We start from the raw sequence: 21,095 nt of genomic DNA, 5'->3' as shown, positions 1-21,095 counted from the left end.
AATGATTTTTCAAAAGGTCGTGTAAATTTGAAAATCATTTTTAAGTGTTCTATTTTAAAAAATATCATACACAATGCTATATATATATATTTATATATTAAAATCCCTCAAATCTAAGTATAATTGTTTCATGTGAAAGAAGTAAAAATGTACTTAGTTTCTATCACGCCCCAAAACCCACTCCAAGGGCATGACAGTCTTTGCACACCTCAAGCCCAAAGGCTCAAAGTGGAAACGACACAAATATTCGTATTGTAACTGAAAATTTACCAATTACCAAATTCATGTTCAAAACAATAGGACAAAATTCTAAAATCTCCAAATACCAACTTTAAAAAAAAACTAATACATCAACCAAAATATTATTGTCCAAATAACTCCAAATTCAAAATAATTCAAACGAGAATTAAGTTTTAACATCTAAACAATGTCCAAAATAAAGAGAGTTTAAACAAATGTCCTAATAAAGCCAAATTTCCCTCTTAACGATCACTCCTCGCCCGAACTGAGGTTACTTGAAAGATTATCAACAAAAGAGGATGAACTCAAAGCCTAATAATGAACATTAATACATTTTCATGAATCAAACATTTTCAATCATACTTGCAAATAGGAGATATAACATATACTTATTTTCATAAAAACTTTGGAGCTCAGAATGCTAATATATTTAAACTTTTCAACAAAACTTTCTCATATCCATTTCAAAACAATTTCTCATCAAAACCAAATCGAATATATTTAAAATATCTTTACTCTGGTTATCGTATGACAAATAATACCCAATTAGGTGGGACTTCAAAATTGAGCAACTAGTTTCAAATTTGTTCCATTTAAGGGGAACAAAACCAAATGTCAACAATTATAACATGTTGACTAGGGTCATAAGGTCAATTATTATAACTCATTTACTAAGGCCAAAAATGTCAACAATTATAACTTGTGGACTAAAGCCATATAATTCGGAGTCAAATACTTTATTTCATTAATTCAAACTTACAAAACAAAATATCATATCTCCACAATTTTCATTTTTCATAAACAATTAAAATGTTCAAACGTATTTTTCATGCAAAACATATATTTAATCCATGCATATAAATAACAAAAATAATATTTTTACACATTTCAATATACAATATAAAAAGAAAATTATTTCATTTTACAAAATTTATATTAATTTCCCTCACATCAAAGAAGCATTCAAAATCTTGAAGAATAATATTGAAGAGTTTACTCGATCTCCACCTAGCATAATATCATACGCAACATTTATTTTTTGATTATTTGTCTAAAGATATAAATTTGACAACAGTAAAAATATTTTATTTAGTATTAGGGATCTTAATTAATTTTCTATGTTAATATTATCACCACCCAACATTATTTTCAACTTACTAAACAAGAATAAATTAATTTAGTGAGTTTCTAAATTATTATAAAATTCATTTTTTTTCCCTAATCTTACCCTCACCATTTATTTCTTTATATACTTAAATTAAATTAAAACCTATACAAGAAACTATAATCATTTTTTCCCCATAATCCAACTATCACTTAACCCTAATTCCAACCCCACACCCTATTATATATATAGATATATTATTATTATTATTATTATTATTATTATTATTATTATTACTTTCAAAGACCCTGCAACACCACTACTTCAAGCCACCAACCAACTACACCCATTATTATTATTATAATAATAATAATAACACTTTTTTTTTTCTTTTCTTCTTCTTCTTCTTTTGTTTCTTCTTTCCCTGTCCGTCCACACTCATCCTTGTTTTTGTTTTTTTTTTTTTTTCTTTTAAACCCTCTACTACACGACACACATCTACATTATTATTATTATTATTAGTATTATTATTTCTTCACCGTTCCATAAAATCATGCAACTCCTATTTTATTTTTATTTTTTTAGATCTATTCATTTGAGTAATCAAAATTTGTCGATCTCCATTAATAAATCAAACTATGTTCATAAATTTTTAATCTTTGTGACCTATAAATTAGTTAAACAAACTCTAATAAAAATTGAGATATTCCAAAGAATATTTAAAGTGTTCAAATCTAATTAATGAATATAAAATATTAATTTAAGGATTAAAAATTTTACCTAAAAAATTGATTTTCAAACCCTAAACCTCCAAATCTTTAGTCCTATGCTCTCTAATCTTTTTTATCTTTGTACAAAAGGGTTTTTTGAATAGAAAATACAAAAAAAATCTAATTTATATCTAGAGATTTTAAATACAAAAATATCTTTTTACCCTTATTAAATTACTTTAATTAATTAATAATTTCTAAATTACGATTTTATCTCTAAATTGGGTTTGGGACATTACAGTTTCCTTAAAATAAAGGAATGTTGAGCACCAGAGGACGTTGATATCCACAACATTTTCCATTTACAATAAAAACTAAATAAATTCAAGAGATTCTTATTCACTCCTAATTTCTAAGTGGTTTGTGGTAGTTATTGAATAAAAAAAATCACATCATTTCAAAAGGAAAATAGTTATGAAATTTTTAGTGATCAAGTTTTAAAGTGGTAGAAAATTTTTAAGGACATAATATAACTTACATCCAAAGAATGAAAAGAAAAAAAGAAATTGTTTGGCACCTTTGTAAAGGATTTGCACTTTATAATATTTCGTAAAAGCCCTATTAAAATGGAAAAGTAGTTCTTTGTGCTAGAAAAAACATTTTAGATTCTATTTACAAAAAGACTAGCAATTGTCTATTCCCAACAATTGTATATAAATCCATTTCTCAAATATAATGAGACGATTGCAAGTAATAAAACTTTTGGTGAATCATATGTCAAACCAAATGGACACTTTTTAAGGGTTGGAGCTGGTGGAATGAAAATTTTTAGGAAGTTTTGGGAAAGTTTTTCGATTCTCAAAATTTGGTGTGAATATATTTTGAAAAATACGAAAAAATAAATATTTAATTAAAACTTGCTGGTCAATAAAGATAATACAATGGTTTTGGGAAAGGCCTCTCATTTTGGTTTCTTTCCCATTCCATTATTTACTGTGCATTTTGAATAGGTATGGCAATCAAACGGGCTTAAGACGGTTAGTCTAGTCCCATCCCAACCCCATCCTATTATTTAAAATAATTCTTATCATCATCCCATATAAAATATAGGTAATTGAACTAAAAAAGTTATCGGTTCAAGATTTAATAGTTGGATTGATAGTTAAACCACTTGGTGACATTATAAACATATAATTTATATATTATTAAATTTAAAAATAATTATAAAAAGTAATAAATAATAAATTTAAAACTAATTAATGACAAAGCATCTAAATATAGATTAAAACTCAAATGAAAAATAACTTTCATAATTATTATAAACCTAATAGTATTTTTATAAATAATTTAATCTCCACAAGAGAAATTAAAAAAAGGGTCATTTTTGCAATTTTGGGTGTTTTAGGGACCTTTGAGATTATATTGTATAGTGAGGGTTATTGTTAATTTATTAATTATTATAGTGGTGGGTTTTGTGATGTTTTAGTCTTGATCAATGTTTTCAGAACCGGACCAGTCATTGAACTAGAAAAGTTACCGGTTCACAGTTCACTGATCAAACCGGCGGTCGAACCGTGGTTGAACTGGTGATGTCATAAATATACAATTTATATAGTATTAAAATTAAAATAATTATAAAAATAAAAATAATTTAATTTATATATGGAATTATTTTGAGAAGCAAATTCTTTTATGAAATTATTGTTTTAAAGAAATTATTTTTTTCCAAAACTCAGAGAAAGGTACAAATTTTCATAATATTTTTTAAATAATTAATATGAATATACATAAAATAATAATATAAAAAATTGAGAAAAATACTATTTTAATTCTATTAATTTCTAAAAATATATATATACAACATTTATTACAAATGAAATAAAAAGGAAAGAAATGAAAGAGAACACTTTATATTCCTTTTTAAAAAAAAAAAGAAAAGAAAAGAGTTTGAAGAGAAAAATAAATGGAAAAGAACAGGGAAGCAAGAGAGGTGAGAACTGAGAAGTCCAAGAAATCAACATTAAATCACGCCCCATCCCCTCTCCCATCAATTTGTACTTGGTTTCTTTCTCTCTCATTTCTTTTACCTGCTCGACTTCTCTTCAAAGTCGATGAATCTTGATTTTTTTTCAGGTGAGTGTCTTGGATTAAATGGTGAAATGATGATTCCAAGCCATTTTTATTCCCATTTTTGGTTAATTTGTGTTGGGGATTAGAAATTTTCTAAAGCACTCATGATTTTTATTTTTATTATTTATTTATAAATTCGGATTTTGTCACTGATGGTAGGGATTTGATCGAAGTTGGAGAGGGTGACTGGGTTTTGAATATTGGGGAAAAATGAAAATGGGCAAACCGATCATTTTGCTTGTGTTTGACTCCTGTTTTATTTTTACCATCGTACTCCCGTTGGCCCCTCATCAGGTTATCGTCCTTCAAGTGGGGAGGAGAGGTTGGGGGTGATAAAAACAACGTCTTTTTTATGCAGAAAAAAAAAAAGTTAGAACAGTCCAGTTGGTCCGGTTCACTCGGTCCAATCAATTCCGGTTCAACCATCTTCCGGTCCAATTCATCGGACCAGAACGGAACCATGACCAGCTGACATTCGAACCGGCCGGTCCGGTCCGGTTTTTAAAACATTGCAAAAATGTACTCTTGACAGAGAAATGAGAAGGGAAAGGGAGCTTTTGATATCCAGATCGGTGTTGTAGTGTGGGGTTGTGAGTAGAAAGGGTTTGACATCCAAATGAGTGCTCATGTAGGTGGTTTGTAGATCTTTAGGGAGGTGCTACTTCCTTACCAATGACCATGAAGTGGAAGTTGCTACCGCTACAGCAAGTGGATCACAATGACGAAGACGATGATGACGAACGCACGGTGGTAGGCAGTGTGATCAGCGATGGTGCTGCTAAGCACTAAGTAATGAGGTGAGAAGATTGAGGGAGTGAAGCTAAAATAGGATTTGGAAGCAGTAAGGGGTGAGACGAAACAACACCATTTCTCATTCAATGCTGGCAAAATAAAATTCATTTTGGCCCAAAAAATTCTAAAAAAACATTATTATTTGAACGGTTTGATTCACTAGGAATCGTCTAGTTCTGGTGATTCACGGATTCAACCATAAGTTGAGGCGGTACAACCCCGATTAAACCTTCAAATGGTGTAAAGGTTTAAACCGGACCAAAAAGCCAACCAATTGACAATAGAATTGATCAAATAAAATCGATTGATGTAGTCCAATTTTCAAAATATTGTGAAAATTTAAAAAGGATTGGGCTGATAGGTATGTGAATTTCTCATACTAATCCTACCTTTTTTTTTTTTTTTTCTTGGATTTTGTTTTTTAATTTCATAATTACACTAAAATAAATATTTTTATAAATAATTAAAATCTAATAACTTTATAACTTATTTTATTGAAAAATATTTTATTATTATTATGATTATTATTATTATTATATATCAAAAATAAGAAAATATAAATTAAATAAAATTAATTTTATATATAATAGATGAGACTTGAGTGGGGTGAGATAAGACAATACATAAACTCATCTCAAGTTTTCAAAAAAATTTCACCTGTTTCAAATTCGTTATTTAAATTTTAAGCTCATTTCATTAAGACGAGATGAGATAGGTACCCAAAAAAACCCTACTCATTGTGATTCATAATTTTGAATGATAAGTATTCTTTAATTTGAAACCTAGTTGAAGTGCAGTTGAGAGTATTTTCATTTAAAATGTTTTTAATTAAAGAATTTATTTTAAAAATATTTTTTTTAAAAAAATTGTCAATCAACTAATTTTAAAATTTTAAAATTTTTAAAAATATATTTTAGATTTTGTTAAACACATATTTTTTTTTCCTTAAGTTTTTGTTAATAGACTATTGGTCAATTTCAAACACTTTGTTTAGTCTCAAATTTGAATTTGGTGTCTTATTTTAGCTGAAAGGGTTAATGTGTGTGTAGCATCAATAATTCAAAGAGAAAGATTAAAAAATAGGGACGTGTGGACCCCGCATTTCGGCTCATGCGTTTTCCACTCGATGGTGAGCTCAATTTTTATTTGAAAATGATTTTTATTTATTAAAAAAAAATGACTTGGATTTGCCACTTATTTTTGTTTTAGTTTTAAAAAGGGTAAACAAAATAAGAAAGAAAACCCTAAGCGTGACTCCTTATTTTGGAAAAGGTGGTTTGTGAAAAACCGAATCAGGCTCGGGGGTCAGGTTACTTATCGGGAAGGTACGGTAAAGACCGTAGCACCCCTCTAAGTCCCTAAAGTCGGGTCTCTACTAACAAAATGAAGTTGATGTGGCAATTGATGAGGAAATCAATGAATACTCAAAATGATCAAGCACATGTGAGAATCAAAACACTCAATAAAGAACGATCAATGTGCTATCAAGAGAGAGAGGGTTAGTGCACAATTAAGAAATAATCTCGCGTATGTCATAGAGTAGAATAAATCAATAATGTATGACCGTTGAATCAATCAATCATAAAATCACATATGTCGGGCTCCCACCAAAACCCATTTATTTTGTATGAATTAATATCACAGATTCCATTATTTTGGAATTATGAAAAATTCATTCATGTTTATTAAAATCAAGAGGAGTAGAAGATTGTTCGAAAACCAGAGTGGAATTAAAACTATTTGAGAGAAAATTGGATTTTTGAAATTTATTTTGAAAAATTGGAGTCTAGGAGATTATTTGAAAATTGGATTTTTAGAAATTAAATGTAAGAACGAGAATTTTAGAAATTGAATTTGAAAGAAATTGGAATTTCGAGATTTATTCGAGAATTGGAGATTTGAAAATTAAATTTAAGAATTAGGATTTCGGAAACTAAATTTGAAAGAAATTGGAGCTTTGAAAATTATTTGAGGGTTTGGGATTTTTAAAAAAATTAAGTTACAAAAATTGGGACTTTGGAAATCAAAATTTGAAGGAAATCAGAGTTGAAAGTTATTTGAGAAGTAGAAACTATGAAAATTAAATTAAAAAAATTGGAAATCTTGGAAATCATTCGAAGGCAGAGTTTTTAGAAATAAACAGATAAAATGATAATAATAATAATAAGTAACGGAATAAATGAGAGAATTGGCATATTGGAAATTGAAAATTAAGTTCAAAAATTGGAAATTTGGAATTTCAAAGAACTAAATATGGAAATCGGAATTTTGAAAAATTATTTAAAGATGGAATTTTTAAATAAATGAACGGAATAATAATAATGACGAAATAATAATGATTGGGTAAATCATTGCAGAAGTTAGGGTTTCGGAAATTGGAAATTGGATTTGGAGATTTGGAAATTTGAAGAATCATTTAGAGGGGGATTTTAAATAAGTGGATAAGTGGATGAGTGAATAAGTAAATGAATGGAACATTAACGATGGCGAAATAATAGAGACTAGGTAAATAATTGCGAAAGATAGAATTTTAGAGATTGGAGATTAAACTTAAAGATCGAAAATTTAAGAAATCATTTAGAGATGAGACCTTTAGTATATGAATAAGTGAATAAATAAATGGATGGGATAACATTAATAACGAAAACAATCATTAAACAGCTGAATGTGAACAATGGAGTTTTTGAGATTGGAAATTAAATTTAGAAGTCGGATTTTTGAATAATTGAACTTTAATTATTGGAATTTTTAGAAGAAATAAATAAATAAATGTGGAATAATAATAATGATAACAAAAATGATTTTTAAATGAATAAAAGTGGACGGTGGAATTTTGGAGACTGAAAGTTAAATTTAGAAGTCAAGTTTTGAAGAATTGAACTTTAATGATTGAAATAAATAAATAAATATGGAATAATAATGCTAATTAATGAAAATAATATTTAAACGAATAAAAATGAAAAGTGAAATTTTTTGGGATTGAAAATTAAATTAGGACGTTGGATTTTGGAAGAATTGGACTTTAATGAATGAGATTTTTTAAAAGAAGATAAATAAATACTTATGAAATAATAATAATAATTAACAAACATAATATTTAAACGAATGAAATTGAATAGTGAAAATTTTGAGATCGAAAATTAAATTTGATGATTGAGATTTTGAAAAGGACTAAATAAATAAATAAATATCGAATAATGTTACTTATTAATCAAAATGATATTTGAACAGGTGAAAGTGAATAGTGAGATTTTGAGGTTGAAAATTAAATTTGGGAGTTAGATTTTTTAAGAATTATTTAAAGACGAAATCTTAAAACAAATAAATAAAATGATAAATAGAATAATAATAATAATAATAATAATAATAACAAAAATAATGATGACTAAAAAAAAGTGAGAATTGAGATTTTGGAAGTTAAATGAAGATGGAATTTTCAAATAAAATGAAATAAAATAAAATAAAATAATTTGATAAATGGAAAATTGAAGATTAAATCTAAGAAAACGGAATTTTGAAGAATTATTTGAAAGTGAAATTTTTGAAGATTTGATTTGAGAGGAAATGGAGTCTTGAAAATTTGTTTGAAAGTGGCACTTTAAGAAGATTAAATTCAAAATCGTGGAATTTTATTGGGGGATTAAATTTAAAAATTTTGAATCTTGGAGAACTAGACCTAAAATTAGAACCTTAGAAAATTACTTCAAGAATGGAAATTTGGAATTTTGATTTTTTTTTTATAAAAAAAAACGAAGTTTAGGTAAATTGAATTTTCGAGAACCAAAGTTTTATAAATTGAATTTAAAATTAAATTTTAAGAAAGCACTTTGGAAATGGTGTTTTATGTAATTAAAATTTAAAAATGAATTTTGAAAGGTTATTTAAGGATAAAAACCTTTTTTTTTTCTTTTAGAAAATATGTAAATAAATAAATAAATATAATAATATTACTAGCAAAAATGATAATTAAACAAATCAATTAGTAAATCCCAAGCCATAAAACGGATACTCTTTGGTTCCACTTGTACAAAAATAAATATTAGGTTTTCCTCTAGCAAGGTCCAACCACTACTGACTACTAAAGCCCAAGCCATCTCCTATCTCTTCTTGGGCTTTTCATCTGGGTCCTACCCACTAAAGGCCAAACCAATTTTTTTTTTTTTTTTTATCTCTTCTTGGGCCTTTCATCTGGGTCCTACCCATTAAAGCCCAAACCATTTTATTTATCTCTTCTTGGGCCTACTACTCATGTTCCTCTTCAACCACTTCTTCTTGTCACCGGCAGCAGCGTCTTCCTTGGGAAGCTTCTTCCCAACCTTTAGCTTCTTCTCTGTTAACTTCTTCTCTGCCTTTGGCTCCATCGGAACGAAAATTAGAGAGAATAAAACACTAGGAGAAGGAAAAGCTTGGATGAAAAGGATGTTGCGTCTCGCGAGTTGCATGCATACGAAAGCGAGTGAGATGATGTTTGAAAGGAAAAGGCTATGAGAAAAACGGCTTGACATCGGAATGAGGGGAGTCCATGGGTGTGTGATCCCTACATGTATACACATGAAGTGAGCAGTGAGATTGAAAGGATGGAATGATGGGTATGAAGACGGTTATGGATGAGTGATTCCCGTGCATGGTAGAAAATGGGTATGATAGGCATGAACAAAAAAGGGTATATGATAGAGTGTAGAGAGAGAAAAGGTGGCAACATGCATGGGTATTAGGAAGTTTTGGGTATGAAGGGATGGATGTGAATGGCATAGAGGGAGAAAGGTGGTGAAACGGAGCAGGCTTGATGGGTCTCGGGATGGATATGGTAGATGATAGAGAAAATAGGTTAATGGGGGTGTGAGTGAAAGGCACATGGGGATATAGTGAGTGCATAGAATCAATGATATTAAGTGATGTGGGTTAACAGGAAATGGATGTGGAAGAGGTAGTCATATTTGCATGGCTCCCATGCACATGGGTAGATGAATTTGAGATGCTGGCAGAAACATTAGAGAGAGCTTGGGGGGTGGCCATATATGGCGTACTAGAGATGAGGCAAAGGGGCAGTGGACCTGATGTGAGCCAAAGCAAAAGGGATGCACCCATACGCGGAGAAGAAACCTTCTACTTCTTAAAGCTCATACAATGAATAGGATCCAAGAACAAAGGTGGCCACAACAATGAAAAACTCATGAAAACAAAGCACCAAGGAAGCAAGCTAAAATATTTTCAGATAAGGCTTCACTTCCTAGATCGTCAATGAGCCCTCTGATTAGGTGGAAAAAAAAAACCTTTCAAATGCGACTATGGACATTTTCATAACAGGAGCAAGGCATTACTAAAATCAACAATGGCAAACCTGAATACTCAGTTATATATTAACGAGCAAGTGGCCTTCACTATCCACCCCTAGCAAACCAAACAACATGCAAATATTGACAGGATATATGGAGGAATAACAAGCAACCAAATCAAACAACAAGCCTATAGCATTCATACCTGTGGAAGTATTTCTCCAGCTAAAACCAACAAGACTCAAAATTTTACTCCAGAAAATTAGTTTGCTACCCTGTTTCCGGCCAAGCTTCCTCCTCTAATTCAGAGAACCCCCCTGGAAGCTCTCAACAGTAGCCTCCCTAAACAACCCCCCCCCCCCCCCCTGGGTTCCCTATCTTCCGCAGCAAGCCATTACCAACTCCACTGTTCCTCCATCAGCCAGCATGGCCTCTTTCACCCACCCTCATGGCCGACCTTCCCCTCTTGCTGCACATTCAATGCAGCTCGTCCCTACTGAAAGGGGTCCCCCCCCCTACTTCAAAAAATCGAAAAGCTTCCCCCCTCCAGGGTGGTCATGGAATCCCTTTTTTTTCAAGTCATAAAAATAATAATAATAGGGTGGTAGCAACAAGCTATTAACACTTGGCTTGCAAAGAGGGGTCTGCAGGATGCTATCTAATTACAACTCTAAAGAAAGTTAAAATAAGTCACAACCAAACAACCAAACATTAATGCCTTGGTATCTCTTTTCTAAACAAGGGGTTTTTCAAAGTAAAAAATATATATATATATTGGTATTTAAAAAATATATATTTTTGAAAATATGATCGTTATAAAAATGTTTCCAAATTTACAACAATTGGAAGAAGTCAAATGATAAGTTATCATTTTAAAAGACAATTCCATTTAAGTATTAATTTTAAAGATAAATAAATAAATAAATTTAAATTTTACCTTGAAATTTTATTTTATTTTTTTCACAAAAATAAAAATTCTTTATAAAATCTGTTCTAAAATAATGACATATTAATGTATTGATAGGATTGATGAAATAATAGCAATTTCAGACAATTCAGGGGATATGATTCCCATACTCGTTGGACTATAAAACCAAGAATTACCTCATCCAAGAAAATGACACATGTTCAATTTGGACCATAATTCCCATTCCTGTGATATATTTATTTCCATCATGCAGATATCTTTACAAAACAATATCAGGATACTAATGGCATGACCCTATTGCATCATTCGTGGGATGGCAAAAGAAATTATCGGGACCAGCTGATAAGACGAGTATAAGAATGATAATCGAGGTTGGGGTCCGAAAATATTTAGAGTGCATTTAGTAGTGATTTTAAAAAGTATTTTTAGTCTCTCTAATGTTTGAAAATATTTATTTTTTAAGTATTAAAAATATTTCCCACAATCATTATCAAACACATTTTTAATAAATCGGACGAGATCCTATTTTCCTCCCAAACCCTTAAGCCAGCCTTGATTATATTAAATATATTTGTACATATATATATATTTTTTTATTTAAAAAATAAAAACTTCTAATGTAAAAACTCTTAATATATATATAAAGTTTACTTTACATCCTTGAAAATTAATTTTAAAATTTTTAAAATTTGAGACAAAATTTGTTGTTCTAACTTCTTTTTATATATTAAGTATATTAGGTTATATATAATTTTATATTTCAAAATTAAAAATAATAATAATAAATATGAATTCCAAGATCAGGAATAGGCATGGGATGATCAGGATTAGCACGGGAAACTTGTCCCCCTATTGGGAATTTCATGTCCCCGACCCATCTGGCTGAGACTAGAATGGGGCGGGGATGCGGAAAAATAAAAAATTGACTGGAGTAGAGATGGGAAGTCCTACCAACCCTTGAGAGAGGGGGAAAAAAAGTCAAAAACAAAGAAAATAAGAACAAAGAGCCAATTTTCAAACTTAAAAGAGTTTTCCCTTGACAATGCTGAGATGAAAAGTCCAAGAAAGGCCAAAGAAAAGGAGCAGAAATAATCAAAGAATGTGATGGGCTGAAAATCTGGCCTTGGAGGGAATAAGAGGGAAAATCTTGCTCACCCTTCTCTCATCAGCTGGTCCCCACCCAAAATCTGGCCACAAGCTGCTTTCCAAACAAAAGGCTGAAAATTCTCCCCTACTTACCTGAAATCAATCTCAAGAGATTGATTGGTGAAAAGAGTGGACACAGGAAAAGTGTGCCCATACTTTCCAAGAAATATCCATAATTAGACTGCTAAGCTTAGAAGACCGGGCTCCAAAAGGATGCTGTGAGATATCTGGTAGTTCACTGATGACATTGTCAACGTACTATGGAGTAGAAGGCTGAAGGATAAATACTAACCATGAAAGCATGGTCATGTGAAACTTGGAATGGTAGAAATGGAAAGCAGCATGTGCCTCATCAGTGCAATTTTATCTCTGTGTTTGTCATGTATGTGGTTGGGAGTACTGGTTTCTAGTGCACCGACAGACACCATCAAACCTGGGGAAGAGCTTCAATTCTCAGAAAACTTACTGGTTTCTGCAAAAGGGACTTTTACTCTAGGATTCTTCAGCCTGGAATCTGGCAGTTATTTAGGAATATGGTTCACAATTGATGCTCAGAAGGAGAAAGTTTGGGTTGCTAACAGAGACAAGCCTATATCCGGTACAGATGCAAACCTCACACTGGATGCCGATGGAAGATTGATGATCATGCATAGTGGGGGTGATCCAATTGTCCTGAATTACAATCAAGCAGCCAGAAACTCAACAGCTACTCTGCTTGATTCTGGAAATTTTGTTTTGGAAGAGTTCAATTCGGATGGATCTGTGAAGGAGAAACTATGGGAAAGTTTCGATAATCCTACAGACACCCTCCTGCCTGGGATGAAACTAGGCATCAACTTGAAAACCGGACAAAACTGGTCACTTGCTTCATGGATAAACGAACAAGTGCCTGCTCCTGGGACTTTTACTCTGGAATGGAATGGCACACAATTGGTAATGAAACGCCGAGGGGGCACCTACTGGAGCAGTGGAACCTTGAAAAATAGGAGCTTTGAGTTCATTCCTTGGTTGAGCTTTGACACTTGCAATAACATCTACAGTTTTAACAGTGTTGCTAATGAAAACGAGATTTACTTTAGCTATTCGGTTCCAGATGGAGTTGTTTCAGAGTGGGCATTGAACTCGAGAGGGGGACTTTCTGACACTAACAGACCTTTATTTGTGACGGACGATGTATGTGATGGGTTTGAGGAATATCCAGGGTGTGCAGTGCAAAACCCACCCACTTGCAGGACTAGAAAAGACGGATTCATGAAGCAACCGGTTCATATATCAGAATCACCATCATCAATAAAAGAAGATTCGAGCTTGGGACCTAGTGATTGTCAGGCCATTTGCTGGAATAATTGTTCTTGTACTGCTTGTAATACTATATACACTAACGGAACTGGATGTCGGTTTTGGAGTACAAAATTTACACAAGCCTACGCGGGTGATGCAAATCAGGAGGCGTTCTATGTTTTATCCTCATCACGAGTTACGGGTAAGAGTCTCTCTGTATTTTAGTATTCCTGAAAGTAACCAAGGCAAAGTAGTTGATGAATCCAACATTGTTACTGAATTTACAACCCTAATAGGTGATCAAAAATTCAAAATACCATTAGAGGAGCTATATCAAGACCACAAAAAGACCCTCTCTCTTTCACTCAGTTCTGTTCTAAGCCACTAACCACAAAATTTATCAAGTTGTATCTACGCAGGGAACAGTTGGTGGATATGGGTCATTATTGCAGGAGTGGTACTCGTGGTCCTGTTACTTATGGGCTTCTTATACTATTTAAGGAGAAAATCCAAAGGTAGTATTTTATTTTAACTTTTGCTGATGATAGTAATGCCATTTGTTAATGGGTTGGATAATTGAACTTGTGACTTCTGGTATAACAGGGGAGAGAAAAATGGAGGAAGCTATGCTGCATGAATTGGCAACTTCAAATAGCTTTAGTGATTCAAAAGATGTTGACCATGCTGGAAAGAGGGCTCATGATCTCAAACTGTTCAGTTTTGATTCTATTGTGGCTGCCTCGAATAACTTTTCATCTGAAAATAAACTTGGAGAGGGCGGATTTGGCCCGGTTTATAAGGTAATTATAATTTCATTAGGTCATAGCATGCAATAGGAATAGGGCATTCTTTGTTTTAAGTACCCCAATTAAAGCTTCCTTGTGGATTATTTTTGCAGGGGAAATTACCTGAGGGGCAAGAAATTGCAGTGAAGAGACTTTCAAGGGGCTCCGGACAAGGATTGGTGGAGTTCAAGAATGAGATTAGACTGATTGCCAGACTCCAACACATGAATCTTGTTAGACTTTTGGGTTGTTGCATCAAGGGAGAAGAAAAGATGTTAATCTATGAGTTCATGCCCAACAAAAGCTTGGACTTCTTCCTCTTTGGTTTGAATACTTCCCTTTTTTATTCCTTTTATCTGCTTAACTTTTCCTTATGTTCTTTATCCTTTTTTGCTTGAAACAATTTACTAGTCGTGTTGTGTTCACCCAAATTTTCAGATCCTGCTAGAAGAAAGATATTGGATTGGAAAAGACGTCACAATATCATTGAGGGGATTGCACAAGGACTTCTTTACTTGCATAAATATTCAAGACTAAGAATTATTCATAGAGATCTAAAAGCAAGTAACATCCTACTTGATCATGACTTGAACCCCAAAATTTCTGATTTTGGCATGGCCAGAACTTTTGGGCGAAATGCATCAAAAGCAAATACAAATAGGATTGTTGGAACATAGTAAGCATGACTCTTCCTTATCTACTGCTTTCTTTTTCAATCTAGTGAATTGAACCTTCTACTTTGGATGCAGTGGTTACATGCCCCCTGAGTATGCCATGGAAGGAATTTTCTCAGTGAAATCGGATGTTTATAGCTTTGGGGTGCTACTGTTGGAGATTGTGAGCGGCCGGAAGAACAAGAGCTTTTATCATAATGACGGTGCCCTTACCATAAACCTGGCAGGATACGTAAGTCTGCTAAATCTCATATTTGTCTCTACATTATTATCAACAACACCCGGTGTATCCTTCCAAAATTTTCATACCAACCTTGTAAGTAAATCAACCCTAAAATGAGCTGGAATCAGGCTTGGGAGCTATGGAAAGAAGGTACTAGCTTGCAGCTAGTGGATCCAATGCTGGAGGATTTCCACTCATCAACCCAAATGTTGAGATGCTTTCATATTGCTCTCTTGTGTGTACAGGAGAGCGCAGCAGATAGGCCTACAATGTCAACTGTTATCTCCATGCTCACCAACGAAACTGTGCCCCTACCAAACCCAAATCTGCCCGCATTTTCCATTCATCATACAATGTTAGAGCTAGATTCACACAAAGGCGGGCCACAGAGCTGTTGTGGAAGTGTAAACATTTCAGAGATGGAAGGTCGGTAAAGAAGAGAATTTCAAGGGGGGAAAGGGAACCTAGAGAACAGCAGTTTTTGTCCTAACCTATTAGCAATTTGTCTAGATTGATTCGTATTGCCATCATATATGTATTAGATATATATAGAATCAACTAGGTTTCCCTCAAGGTAATCTTTTTTAAAACCTTTTTGAATTTATCATAGCACAATAGAAGCCGGTTTGGTATCATTTGAAACATAGTTTGAATCTATATTCTGCGGCTCATTTATGTTCAGTTATTCATTCTCATTATTTGGAAGGCATGGGATGGACTACGCCATATGTTGGCATCAAACAGATGATCAAAGCTATGTTCTACGCCATACGCAAAGAAGAGTACTCCAGACCAGACCACCGAAGTAGAAAGTAGAGATAATGTATGTGTGATCCTCATTCAATTTGCACATACACCACCGGTTAACCAAACTTCATCCTCCGTGCTTCAGCTAATCCATAACCAAGTTCTCCTCCCACGCGTTGCAGGAGACATAGGTCTTCAAATCGAAATGTCCACCTCCTAAAGCGCAAGATTTTACTGAGAATCGTCCCTTTCTGGAGGCCTCATCTACGCCAACTCAGAAATTCAGAAATTCAAATCATGAAAGGCTGAAAGCCCATGATATGGGTTCCAACATCCCCCGCCGGCCCCGGCCCTAAGGAACTCCTCATCAGCCACTCCTTACGCTCTTCCATAGCCCTCTCTTGCATGGTTTGAAGTATTTGCTAAGACTGGCACCGCTCAGCCAAGTCTTATTTGCCTTGACCATGGCCATGATCAATCCAAGATAAAATTTGAGAATTTTACAGTTGATAATGACTCGGTTTCAAGTCCAATACCAACTACTTAATTCAACCAACTCCAACTCACAACTCTACAATAGGAGTAAACAAAATTTGAGAATCTCTACATCTCCAAAAGTGAACCCATCTAAATTACAAACAAAAATCCGATTACATGAAAAAGGCATCAAACCTAAGCTTTTTAGAGTAAGGGAGGCAAGAATCACAAACACGAATACAAAAGGCAAACAACATAAAAGGATAGAAAAGTCATGCATATTAATCACTCATGCAATTCTAGTAAGTTTACGATGTTATGATCCCCATGTGTGGATCAAGCGAACAAATGAGGAAATGGTACATCAAGGATATATCCATTTACTAATCTATTAAATACCAATTTTATCCTCACCCTCATGTTTGAATTTCAACCTCTTATCATCCTAATGAAATTGCCATTTTGTGAACCTACATTTTTTATTTATGTTTCCAGTCAAATAACAAAATTTGGACTCTATAAAAATTTATTATGAAAACTAATTTTTTATTCTTTTTTTAGGCTGCCATTAATTTTATTTATTTTTGAAACAATAAAGAAAACAAAATTTTAAAAATAAAAATAAAAATAAAATCTTGTATATATGACTCCACAGAGGAAAAGCTAGTCTAGAAATGAGAATGGATATGGGATCAAGTTATTTACTAGTTAGGTATGGGAGCACTCATCTAAGCTCTTATATTATTTGGTCTCTATTAGTGAGCTAAGATATGGTCTAAAATTTGATTTAGTTTACATAATCTTGCAAAATTAGTTATAAAATGTTTATGATTTTATTGCCATTAATACAAAAAAATTATCACGAGATACACAAATTTGATTCAATTAATTTTTTTTTCTTTAAAAATCATTTTATGATTTTAGTAATTAATATAAAAAATTAGCATATAAACCAAAAAATATAATTTAATTTATTTCTTAAAACATTAATAAATAATGTATTTTCTGATTTTATTAATGTCAATTTATAAAGAATTAATATATAAAAAATTTTGTGCCACATAACCTTAAAAAATTAATTTATAAAATAATTTTCTCGTTTTATTAATATACAAAAAGAAATAAAAAATTCTAATTTATTTCACACAATCTCACCAAATTAATTTCCAAAGTGATTTTTTGATTTATTTTATTAACATTAATGTAGAAGGAAAAATTTTAATTTTAGATCCATTAGAAAGAAAACCCTAAAAAATGACTCCATAATTTTTGGAAAAGGTGTCTTTGAAAAATCAGAGTCTAGGTCTGGGGATTAGGTTACTTATTGGGAAGGTACCTCTAGGAGGTAGCACCCCTCTACGCCCTGTAAAGGTCTCTATTAACTAAGTTGAAGGAAATATGACAATTAATTGGTTAATTATAGATACCTAGGTAGGCTAGAGGATTTCAAAAAACAGCATGTCAAACAAGAAAACTAATCACAATCGCAAAGGAAGGTTAGGACACGTACCTGGACTGCCTTTCAAGCGCTATCATAAGACATCAAAGTTAGTATAGAAATATAGTACTGTAGACCCCCATTTGGGGGATCTTAGTTTTTAATATAACATTAGAGGAGCTGGCAGCACATTGGAGATAAGAGGGGGGGGTCCCTCTTTTCTCCACACCCGGAAAATCAGCTGCATAAACATGGGCGGCCATGCTGGTGGTTGGCGGACGACATGCTGGCTGATGGAGGGAATAGTGGAGCTGGTAGTGGCTTCTAGAGGAAGATAGAAACAGGAGAGAAGGAGGGAGATACGCTGGAGAAGAAGGACTTTTGCGGAGAGTTTTTGGAGAGCAAGGACTTGGAAAAGGGGATTTCCAGCTGATTTTGTGGTAACTACTCAGACCATTCACGCTCACTCATCTTCGTTTCTCTTTTTTCTTTTATCCTTCATTCTCTCTAGTTATTTTCGTTTTTCTGGACATTGATTGATTGTTGGGGTATAGGTGAGATGCTGTATTGTCTTTCTCTTGGTTTTTTTTTTTTTTTTATTACTCTAACAGTAGAAGTTTGTTAATGGTCTCATCTTGATATTTGCCTTGACCGCTCTTGTTGCACCGTTGGTTTGTGATCCATTTGATTTTAAAATGAAAAGGGATCTTACTTAATGCTTTGCTTATTCTATTTAATTTGTTCTTGGTACAATATATCTTGTTTTGTTCCTTCCTGTGTTCCCGATATCTCCATCCATATCCCTGTTTCCGGCTCACATTTCCGAATTTGCTCTGGACTATGTGTTTCGCATCCTGATCTACGTTTGAGGGGAGAGGGTTATGCTCCGGCTTACTATCACAAATTCATGACTCCCAGTGGGCAAGGCATCTACTCAAGCGTACCCAGAACAAGAGCCTACTTGGCAGATGGAAAAGGCAATCTTGTTGTGTCTACATCCTGTTCTCTTCTCCACACTGCTGTTGATTTTGTGGATGAAGCTAAGCTTGACAAAGAGATCAATTTATGGCTTGTATTTGCATAACAGAAAGTGCATGAAATGAGCATCTTGGTTAAGGCATTATCTGATCAGAGAGATCAGGACCTTTTTGTTATAATGCTATGGCTCATTCTTCCAGAAAGTTCTACCCGAAGGTGACAAGCGAGAACGTCCGAAAGTCTGTTGCTCCTTTGAAGGATTCTGATCGCCGCCGAGCCACAGATGTCAGTGCATGGTTAGATGCACAGCAGAAGCCGTGCCTCCCAGTCCTTCCCACTACAACTATTGGGTCTTCCCCTCAGACCATGGATCTTAGAAGAGTTCACTGTGAGCTCAAGGCTATGAAGGTGTCTAAAGATGACCACGATAAGGCCATCAAGGAGGAAATCAATGAAGCTGTCATTATCCAGGAGGAGTTTGATATTGATGTTTTGGAACATGGAGAGCCAAAGAGAAAGGATTGGGTACTTTGGGGAGCCATTATTAGGTTTTGCTTTCACTTTCAATGGGCGGGCTCAATCTTATGAACCCCATTACGCCTAGCCACTTATCATATATGATGATGCGTGTAGACCCGAAGCTTTGACTGTTTTCTGGTCCTCAATGGCTCAGAGAATGACCAAGTGTCCAATAAAAGGAATGCTAATTGAGCCCAGTTATCACCATACCTAAACCTCTCTTCACTACCCACGTCCTCAATGCCTACCCCATCTTTCATGACTCTCACACTGTTATCATTCCAACCCATTCAATACCATGCATGCACCATTCATCCTCACTCTCGTGCAAGTGCTCACCACTCCACGTACCCACTACACCGAACCCATTTTTCCCCACTTTCTTTCTCACTCCTCACTTCTCTCTCTAACATCTCAAAACCCATCCATCCAACTCACTAACCCATTTCGTCTTTCCTCTACCATGCTTTCTCTCTCTACACCACACTACTCACCCACTCCCTTTCAAGTGTCCCTCAAGTCCATTATTCTCACCCATGGCCGTTTCTATTCCTTCACCTTCGCATGGCTGCACATGGCCATGCATGGCCGTAACATATTCCTCATGCCATGCATGAAATCCATGTGTACACTCATCACCCGTCTTCTATACCCTCATGCGCACCACCACTTCTCATCTCTCTACCTCACGTGCCATTTTATAACCACCCATCATTGGACCCGTCCCCTCTACCTTTGCATGGCCACCTCAACCATTATGCCCACTTTCCCTCACTACCCAGCTTTCATCCTCACCACCCATCAGAAACACCATCCTCTCATTCTCATAATTCCTTTCACGTGCATGGAGTCCCATGCGTGCGGCCACCCCAAGCACCCTCCATGTTTGCTTAACCCATCTCCTCATATCCGTCTTCTTTTGATGCCCATTTTCCATACATGCAAAGACCTCCCCAAACCCACCCCCAAGCCCTCCATTAAAGTCCTTTTTCTGCCATGTCTAAGCTCCATATGGGATAATTCCATGCTTAAGACGCCATGCCAAGCTCATCGTTCTCCGAACACCCGTGCCCATTGAAGCACGGCCCTCATGCTTTTCACATTCCCCGCCACCTTTGCCTGGCCATGCATGTTCATGCATGCTTATGTTATCTCACAGCAGCCTCTACCCCAGCATATCAAGAGAACCCTCTCATGGGCTATTGGAGCGCCATTGATACAGTTGGCGAAATTGCCTAGTCCATCATTTTCCTTTTCGGGTCACAAGATGAGATGGCTTCTCCATCCCATGAGCGAAGGCTGTATGCTAAAGCAGCTGCTAGAAACGGGTGGTGCAACTTTGTGGAGTTTCTTACTGGCATGCGCATAGACACGTGGCTGGCTGGTGGTGGAAATCGTCGGAAAGCTTCCCCAGCGCGCCAAACCCAAATGCATATGTATACCTCGCTCATCCAGGCCTGCGCTGGCCTTGAGGCCATAGCCGATTAGCCTCAAGGTCCATTGCTGTCGTGATCAAACTTGGGATGTGGCACAGGCGGCAGTGTTGGTGACGGCTCCGTCGGGTTCGACATTGGCAACTGCTGAAGCGGTTTGCAACTGGTACATTGGAAACATTGTAAAGGATAAAATGGGCCAGACAGAATGAT

At 34.2% G+C, this 21,095-nt stretch overlaps 1 protein-coding gene across 1 annotated transcript; it reads left to right on the top strand.

Moving 5' to 3' along the window:
* The first annotated feature begins 12,535 nt into the window (after nucleotides 1-12,535).
* On the top strand, nucleotides 12,536-15,934 carry LOC117917789 (G-type lectin S-receptor-like serine/threonine-protein kinase CES101). The gene is made up of 7 exons (XM_034834176.1): nucleotides 12,536-13,810; nucleotides 14,028-14,123; nucleotides 14,212-14,408; nucleotides 14,507-14,717; nucleotides 14,832-15,069; nucleotides 15,143-15,299; nucleotides 15,419-15,934. Exons 1-7 carry the CDS (start codon nucleotides 12,649-12,651, stop codon nucleotides 15,722-15,724), a joined length of 2,367 nt encoding a protein of 788 aa, XP_034690067.1. The 5' UTR covers nucleotides 12,536-12,648; the 3' UTR covers nucleotides 15,725-15,934.
* Nucleotides 15,935-21,095: the final 5,161 nt, after the last annotated feature.

The sequence above is a fragment of the Vitis riparia genome, chromosome 7, assembly GCF_004353265.1.
Source record: "Vitis riparia cultivar Riparia Gloire de Montpellier isolate 1030 chromosome 7, EGFV_Vit.rip_1.0, whole genome shotgun sequence".
Classification (NCBI taxonomy): domain Eukaryota; kingdom Viridiplantae; phylum Streptophyta; class Magnoliopsida; order Vitales; family Vitaceae; genus Vitis; species Vitis riparia.
This window is presented reverse-complemented; position numbering and strand designations above follow the sequence as displayed.